General features: G+C 52.2%; 1 protein-coding gene and 1 non-coding gene across 3 annotated transcripts in view; both read right to left on the bottom strand.

Moving 5' to 3' along the window:
- FBXO31 (F-box protein 31) overlaps nucleotides 1-6349 on the bottom strand; it is a 54645-nt gene extending 48296 nt beyond the window's left edge. For both annotated transcript variants that reach the window (XM_025370983.1, XM_025370982.1), the window contains exon 1: nucleotides 5948-6349. In XM_025370983.1, the coding sequence (XP_025226768.1) occupies nucleotides 5948-6299 (352 nt within the window). In that variant the 5' untranslated portion in view covers nucleotides 6300-6349. The remainder of the gene's footprint in view (nucleotides 1-5947) is intronic.
- Nucleotides 6350-6576: 227 nt separating this feature from the next.
- TRNAM-CAU lies at nucleotides 6577-6649 on the bottom strand. The gene has a single exon. It is a non-coding gene; the product is annotated as a tRNA-Met (tRNA).
- Nucleotides 6650-8954: the final 2305 nt, after the last annotated feature.

Here is an 8954-nt window from a genome sequence, read left to right on the forward strand (position 1 = left end):
AAAAAAAAAAAAAAAAAAAAGAAAGAAAGAAAAAAAGAAAAAACATGCATATGTTTAAAAAAAAAAAAAGAAGCCGGGCGCGGTGGCTCAAGCCTGTAATCCCAGCACTTTGGGAGGCCGAGACGGGCGGATCACGAGGTCAGGAGATCAAGACCATCCTGGCTAACACGGTGAAACCCCGTCTCTACTAAAAAATACAAAAAACTAGCCGGGCGCAGTGGCGGGCGCCTGTAGTCCCAACTACTCGGGAGGCTGAGGCAGGAGAATGGCGTGAACCCGGGAGGCGGAGCTTGCAGTGAGCTGAGATCCGGCCACTGCACTCCAGCCTGGGCGGCAGAGCGAGACTCCGTCTCAAAAAAAAAAAAAAAAAAAAAAAAAGACATTTAGGCTGGGCACAGTGGCTCACGCCTGTAATCCCAGCACTTTGGGAGCCTGAGGCAGGCAGATTACCTGAAGTTGGGAGTTCGAGACCAGCCTGATTAACATGGAGAAACCCCCGTCTCTACTAAAAATACAAAAAATTAGCCAAGCATGGTGGCGCACACCTGTAATCCCAGTTATTCGGGAGGCTGAGGCAGGAGAACTGCTTGAACCTGGAGGGCAGAGGTCGTGATGAGCCAAGATCGCACCATTGCACTGCAGCCTCGGCAACAAGAGCGAAACTCCATCTCAAAAAAAAAAAAAAAAAAAAAATCTATCCAGGTTACAGAAATAAAATCCACAAATCAAAGAAACAGTAATAGGAAAAAAGGAGCAAAAATGAAAGATAAACACATAAAATAAATCCAAATGGTCAATAAATATATTTTTTAAATGTGCACCTTCACCAGTTATCAGGCAAATGCAAAATAAAATGGCACAAAATAAAAATGCAAAATAAATGGTTAATAAAATTCACCCAACTGGCATCTATTTTTAAAGAGGAATCATTAAAATTAGAGAGAATGTAGCAGAATTAGAGAATTCACTGGATTAAATGAGAGGCTTAAAATGCTGGGAAGACACACGGCAGCTACTGTGCGATACTGCATCCGGGCAGTTAAGTTTCTCCTTCTGTGACTTGCCTGTCCATGGCCTGGTGACAGGTGTACAAAGAAGGGAAATCACTCTGGGAAGCATCTAGCAAAAGTGCTTATCTCACCCCCGACTACCCCAGCAACACCACTCCTGGATATAATCCTCAGAGAAATGTTCAAATACATATGCATCCAAACATATGAGAGTGTTCACTGCCACACTGCAAGCAGTGAAAAAATAAAAATAAGCAAAAGAACTCTGTGACCACTCAGAGTTATGAAGCATCACATACCATTTTTTTTTTTTTTTTTTTTTTTGAGATAAAGTCTCACTGTCGTACCCCAGGCTGGAGTGCAATGGCGTGATCTCGGCTCACTGCAACCTCCACCTCCCAGGTTCAAGCAATTCTCTGCAGGAGATCAGTCAGAGTGGTGGGAAAAACCATAGGGAAAGGATGCAAACCTACTGAAAAGTGGGAAGGTTCTGCAGAGCCCCGCAGGAGAATAGCTGAAGGCAGCTGTCCTATAACCCTGAGGCAGAGGGCATGGAGTAGATAAAAGGAGTGTAGAGAAATTTATCTTTTTTTTTATTTTTTATTTTTTTGAGACGGAGTCTCTCGCTGTCGCCCGGGCTGGAGTGCAGTGGTCGGATCTCAGCTCACTGCAAGCTCCGCCTCCCGGGTTTGCGCCATTCTCCTGCCTCAGCCTCCCGAGTAGCTGGGACTACAGGCGCCCGCCACCTCGCCTGGCTAGTTTTTTGTATTTTTTAGTAGAGACGGGGTTTCACTGTGTTAGCCAGGATGGTCTCGATCTCCTGGCCTCATGATCCGCTCCTCTCGGCCTCCCAAAGTGCTGGGATTACAGGCTTGAGCCACCGCGCCCCGCGGAGGAATTTATCTTAAACAGGCTTGTTTACTTATGTTGACCAGGAACTGACCTTTGATCATCAGCACATGATGTCCCCTGAAAGGGGAGCAATAAATGTTAATTACCTGCAGGCTGTGTTTGCTCCGGGTTTTTCCGCATTGTGCCTGCACTGAATAAAAGCAAGCAGCTCCAGCTTCTCGGGGCTGCTCTCTGGCCACTACAGCCAGGAAGTCACCTAGCTGCTCTTATCTTGCATACCTGTGTCTGAGTACTCATTTCATCCATCAGCTAGGGCCTGCGGGACAGACCCGCCAATTCTCTTGCCTTGGCCTCCAGAGTAGCTGGGATTACAGATGCCCACCACCACACCCAGCTAATTTTTGAATTTTTGGTAGAGACAGGGTTTCACCATGTTGGCCAGGCTGGTCTCCAACTCCTGACCTCGGGTGATCTGCCCGCCTTGTCCTCCCAAAGTGCTGGAATTACAGGTGTAAGCCACCGCGCCCGGCCCACATACCATTTAAAAAGGCAGAACTAAACTTAAATGTATTAACATGAATAGTACTTAAAAATACAACTTGGGCCGCGCTGCACACTCCAGCCTGGGTGACAGAGCTAGACTCTGCTCAAAAAAAAAAAAAAAGGCCAGCTGCGGGGGCTCACACCTGTAATCCCAACACTTTGGGAAACCAAGGCAGGCAGATCACGAGGTCAGGAGATCAAGACTATCCTGGCCAACACCGTGAAACCCCATCTCTACTAAAAATACAAAAATTAGCCAGGCATATCAGTGGGCGCCTGTAGTCCCAACTACTTGGGAGGCTGAGGCAGGAGAATCGCTTGAACTCAGGAGGCAGAGGTTGCAGGGAGCCAAGAATGCAACACTGAACTCCAGCCTGGAGACAGAGCGAGACTCCATCTCAAAAAAAAAAAAAAAAAAGACAAAGGAACCAAAAGTAAATATGACAAATGATTTAAGTTATTTATTGGGGATGGCTGGAAATATGCTTGGTTTATCATTTTTGTTGCGACAGGGTCTCACTCTGTCACCCGGACTGGAGTGCAGTAGCATGATTACAGCTCACTGCAGCCTCAACCGCTCCAGGGTCAGGTGATCCTCCCACGTCAGCCTTCCACAAGCACGCACCACCATGCCTGGCTAACTTTTGTATTTTTGTAGAGATGGGGGTTTCACCATGTTGCCCGGGCTGATCTTGAGCTCCTGGGTTCAAGTGATCCGCTGGCCTTGGCCTGCCAAAGTGTGTTTTTAATGTCTCAAAATGAAAATTCTCCTGTTAGCAGGTCACCTGGGTGAACAAGATGCTTTCAATCTACGTCACGATGTCTGGTGTCCCAGGACAGCTGCACTGAGAACCACAGCAGTGGGAAAGAAAGGACTGAAGGGTTCTGTCTGTCGCCAGTCGCTTTCTACATCTCCATCAGGACTTTTCATATTTCTGTTAGCAATTCTAAGAATTTATTCTGAGCTGTAATTCCAGTTTTTCTATGGTATACCTTTGACTTTTTGATTACACAAAAAACTGTCTGTTATCCCTCTGCTGAGCCATATACACCTTACAGTTTCCCAGGCAAACCCCCCAGAGGTCACCACACAGCTCTGGCTGCCTGATGGAAAAACTTCAAAGCACAACGACACATCCAAAGCACAACAAGGGAATGTGAGTCTTACAGCTACACAAAGTGCAAATCAGAGCAAATGGGGAGACTTCACAGGGAAAGAGAAAATGGAACTGCCTCAATTATAAATGGAACACAATTTTAAAATGTAAAAAGAACTTTACTTTCCATGTACATGACAAAAATTTAGTATTACTAATACTCAGTTCTCACAATTTGTAAGACAAAAATAGACACTCTAAGGGAAAAAGACAAAAATAGACACCTTAAGAGAAAAAAAGACCAAAAAAGACACAAATAGGGAATTCGCAAAAAAGCACAATAAAAATAGCCAAGAATCCACATCTACCAGCTACCATTGAGGGGAGAAGGCTTCACAGGCATCACCTCATTCACCCTCCAAGTGCCTCCGGGAGCAGCACTTCCCACTCATGCTCCCAACAGGACTTGGGAAGGTGAAGCGGCTTGTCCAGATCTCACAGAAGATAAACGGAGCCTGGGCTGCGGCCCAAGTTGGCTGACTCCAAATCTGGGGCCTTGACCATTAAACAACAAAAATAAAATGACGATCTCTACTGCCCAGGAGGACTTGGAGAAAGGAATCTTCTCATGCAGACCTCCTTGGGGTGCAAACTCAAAGAGCTCGACAACAGGTTGCAAAGGTTTTATCAACGTGCAAAGTGTGTTTTTAATGTCTCAAAATGAAACCCACAATCCTGCAAACCCACAATCCCACTTGAGGAAGCGCACCCTGCCCACTGGCGGGAGGGCTCACACCTGTAATCCCAACACTTTGGGAGGCTGAGGCGGGCGAATCATGAGGTCAGGAGTTCAAGACAAATCATGAAGTCAGGAGTTCGAGACCATCCTGGGCAACACAGAGAAACCCCCGTCTCTACTAAAAATACAAAAATTAGCCAGGCCTGGTGGCGCGCGCCTGTAGTCCCAGCTACTCCGAGGCTGAAGCGGGATAATCACTTGAACCTGGGAGGCAGAGACTGCAGTGAGCCAAGACCGCGCCACTGCACTCCAGCCTGGGTGACAGAGTGAGACTTCGTCTCAAAAAATAAACAAAAAAAAAACACGAAGGAAGTGCACCCTACCAAGACAATCTCAGAAGTTCCCAAGGATACATATCAATCTCCTAAATTTCTATAAAATACACAAAGCAGTCTTCAAAGCACTGTTTATGCATGGAAAAAAATGCAGACTTCAAAGCTTATCAGTGAGGGGAGAGTCTGCTATATGCAGGCAGTGAATTACTATGTAGCATTGTTTATACTACACTGTCTCTAATATATATGGTATTATATCCTTTAGGGAAAAACGTACACATGACTCCGAGAGGTTTTTTAAAATGTTAAAGAGTTTATCTTTGACTGCTGGGGTCTCTGATGGTTTTATTCCTTTTGCTGTTCTGCATCGTTCAGATGTTTTCTAATCTGTCCTGTTTACCTAAATATGAGCTGCTTGAACATCAAAGAGCTGTCAACCTTTAAACAGAAAGAGCCTTGAACTCCAGATTAAATACACATCTCCTCCTGTGATCTGTTACATCCAATATTGCTGAAGGCAAAAGTCCAGCCCGCACCGCTGTGATCCATCTGTCTCTCCAGGCCCCCACCATCAGGAGCCCCCGACACTGGGCTTCCTCTGCTCCCCTAATTTTTTTTGTTGCTGTTGTTTGAGACGGAGTCTCACTCTGTCGCCCACGCTGGAGTGCAATGGCCCGAATCTTGGCTCAATGCAACCTCCGCCTCAAGGGTTCAAGCCATTCTTCTGCCCCAGCCTCCTGAGTAGCTGGGATTACAGGCGCCCGCTACCAGCACGGCTAATTTTTGTATTTTTTTTAAGTAGAGACGGGGTTTTACCATCTTCGCAAGGATGGTCTCGAAATCCTGACCTCAGGTGATCCGCCCGCCTCGGTCTTCCAAAGAGCTGAGATTACAGGCGTGAAACTGCGCCCGGCCTGCTCCCAATTTCTTCAAGTTCACCTCGTCTCTGGTAGGGGCCAGCGAGGCACCCTCGGCTAGTCTCCAAGACAGGGGCAGAGGCGGCGGCCCCCAGGCGTCAGCTTAGGCCCGGCCCAGACCAAGGGGGACCCCAGCCCCAGCTCCCGGCATGGCCTCGGCCCCGTGGTGTCCTGGTGCCCCATGTATGGGCCTCTTCAATGCCTCCCTGACGCCCTCAACCCCTCTCCAGCCCTATCTGCCTCACCCTGGACCCCTCGGACCCTCCCTAACACCCTCAAATACCTCCATGGTCCCCTCAACGTGGCGGCACCGCGGCTGCTCCCCACCCACACCCGAAACACCACATCGCCGGGCCCCGAGCCCATCTGGTGGTCCCGACCCGGGACCACCGCCACCGCCCCTCCCAGGTCCGAGGCCTCTACCCGGCCGGGACCGCCGCCCCCGCGCGCTCACCCTCGCGGCAACGCCTCCTCCAGATGGTGTCGGTGTGCAGGATGCGCCGGAACTTCGTGCAGACCTGGGCCAAGCTGGGTAGGTCGGTGCCCGGCAGCGACGCGAAGATCTCCACCAGCAGCTCCGGCGGCAGCTCCAGCAGCGAGCAGCGCGGGGGCGGCGGCGAGGGGCCCGCGCACAAGCCGCCCCCTACCCCGGCCAGCACCGCCGCGCTCGCCTCGATGCGCTCCTCCTCCGGGTCTGTGTCCGGCTCGCTGTCGGCCGCTGCCGTCTCGGCCGGGCCCCGGCGCTGCTGGCGGCGCCGGCATCCGCGAGACGGGCCCACGCCGCAGAGGCGAGCGCACACCGCCATGCCGCCCAGTGACGGCCACTGCCGCCGCCTCTGCGCACGCTCCAGCGCGGCCCCGCCCCGCCAGCGCCGAGCCACGGCCCCTCCGCAGAGCCCGCCACGCCCCCTGGAGAGCCCAGCCCCGCCCCTAGCTGGAGCCCCGCCCCGGCCGCGCCACCCCCTCCCCGCTGGGCGGCGACCTCTGAGACCCCGCGCTGTTGCCATCCCCGCCGGCACGAGGGCGCCGCCCGTGGCGGGGACGGGAAAAGAAAGTGGTGACGCCGGGTGCAAAACGTTGGGCTGCCCCGTGTGAGGCTCGAACTCACGACCTTCAGATTATGAGACTGACGCGCTGCCTACTGCGCTAACGAGGCTGCTCGGTCGCCCCTCCGCGCCGCGGCCTTTGTGGAGAGAAAAGTCGCCCCCCGTGCCCGCGCGCCCGCTTCCGGCACCCGAAACTGTGCCCCGCCGGCCCGTGAGTAGGAAGATGCGTTTTACAACCTCCAAATACAGAGACAGCAGCCAGAACCCCAAAGGGCGTCTAGAAACCCTTTTGTCCATCGAAACAACGGGCGTTCCATCGTGTCCGCCTTATGGTAACCAAAAGGCCCGCGCTGCGGGGCTCTGCAGGGACCTTCCCGAGCTCCCTGCGGAAGGCCCCGGGAGGGCTTGGAGGGGCGGCGGGCAGCGCGGCCCAAGAGATCCGGGGATGCGCGCCCGGTCTGGAAAGGGAGGCCCTGCCACGCGGCGCCGCCCAAAAGGCGCCAGTTCCTGCAGCTGCCGGAAGCCGCGCACGCCCGCTCCAGCTGGGCCGTGCTGAGGCCGCGGAGCGGGGTGGTCTCCCAGGTACGCGGGTAGTGACCACGAAGGCGTCCTCTGACCAGAGCAGCCGCGCATGTCGCCGTGGGCTCGCCTCGGACCCCATCTCTTGGAGGCCCAGGCGGGAGTATAAATCGAGGCCGGGAGCTCGAGACCAGCCTGGGCAACACAGCGCAGACCCCGTCTACAAAACAATCCAAATTTTAAAAAGAGAGGCTGAGGCGAGAGGATCGCTTGATCCCAGGAAGCCGAGGCTGCAATGACCCGCGATGGCGCCACTGCACTCCAGCCTGGGCAACACAGCGTGACCCTGCCTCCAAAAAAAACAAAAAACAAAAATAGCCACAAATGGCTGGGCGCGGCGGCTCGCGTCTGTAATCCCAGCACTTTGAGAGGCGGAGACGGGTGGATCACCTGAAGTCATGAGTTTGAGACCAGCCTGACCAACATGGTGAAAACCCTGTCTCTTTAAAAAAAAAAAAAAAAAAAGCCACACAGACCAGGAGCAGTGGCTCACGCCTGTAATTCTAGCACTTTGGGAGGCCGAGGCGGGCAGATTGGTTAAGCCCAGGAGTTGGAGACCAGCCTAAGCACACAGTGAGACGCCCCCATCTCTACAAATAATTTAAAAAATTAGCCGGGCATGGTGGTGCCTACTCAGGAGGATCGCTTGAGCCAGGAGTTGGTGGCTCCAGTGAGCTGTGATCACACCACTGCACTCCAGTCTGGACAACAGGTCAAGACCCTGTCTCAAAAAAAAAAAAAACCACCAAGGCCAGGCGTGGTGGCTCACGCCTGTAATCCCAGCACTTTGGGAGGCCGAGGTGGGCGGATCACGAGGGCAGGAGATCGAGACCATCCTGGCTAACATGGTAAAATACCGTCTCTACTAAAAAACTAGCCGGGCGTGGTGGCGGGTGCCTGTAGTCCCAGCTACTCGGGAGGCTGAAGCGGGAGAATGGCGTGAACCCGGGAGGCGGAGCTTGCAATGAGCCGAGATCGGGCCATTGCACTTCAGCCTGGGCAACAGAGCGAGACTCCTTCTCGACAACAACAACAAAAAAGCCCCACCAAAACCAAAAAATAAAAATAATAAAAATCCATACAGATGCGCCTATGTCCAAACCTTGAGCATCTCAGGCCAACACTATTGAAAAATAGTACCTGACTGATTACCCTGGCCTCAGGTTCCTTGTTTTTCACTCCATCCCGCAGTTGTTAGAATGCTCCTCCTTCGGCCGGGCGCGGTGGCTCAAGCCTGTAATCCCAGCACTTTGGGAGGCCGAGACGGGCGGATCACGAGGTCAGGAGATCGAGACCATGCTGGCTAACACGGTGAAACCCCGTTTCTACTAAAAAATACAAAAAAATTAGCCGGGCGAGGTGGCGGACGCCTGTAGTCCCAGTTACTCGGGAGGCTGAGGCAGGAGAATGGCGTGAACCCAGGAGGCGGAGCTTGCAGTGAGCTGAGATCCGGCCACTGCACTCCAGCCTGGGCGACAGAGTGAGACTCCGTCTCGGAAAAAAAAAAAAAAAAAGAATGCTCCTCCTTCCAGTGACCATAGTAAATAAACTGAAAGCAAATATGTCACGGTCCCCTGGTCTCGAACTCCTGACCTCAGATGATCCACCCGCCTTGGCCTCCCAAAGTGCTGGGATTACAGGTATGAGCCAGGAGCCATCACACCTAGCCTAGTTGGAAATATTATACTATTAATAGTTATAGCCATAGACACAGCATAGTGCTTGGTACATAGTAGTTGCATAATTAATTTATCATTGTTGGATGAATCAGTGACAACCACGAACATCTATTCAGTGCATATATTGTGTGACTTTACTGGTATTATTTACTGCTAC

This window comes from Theropithecus gelada, chromosome 20 (assembly GCF_003255815.1).
Source record: "Theropithecus gelada isolate Dixy chromosome 20, Tgel_1.0, whole genome shotgun sequence".
Classification (NCBI taxonomy): Eukaryota; Metazoa; Chordata; class Mammalia; order Primates; family Cercopithecidae; genus Theropithecus; species Theropithecus gelada.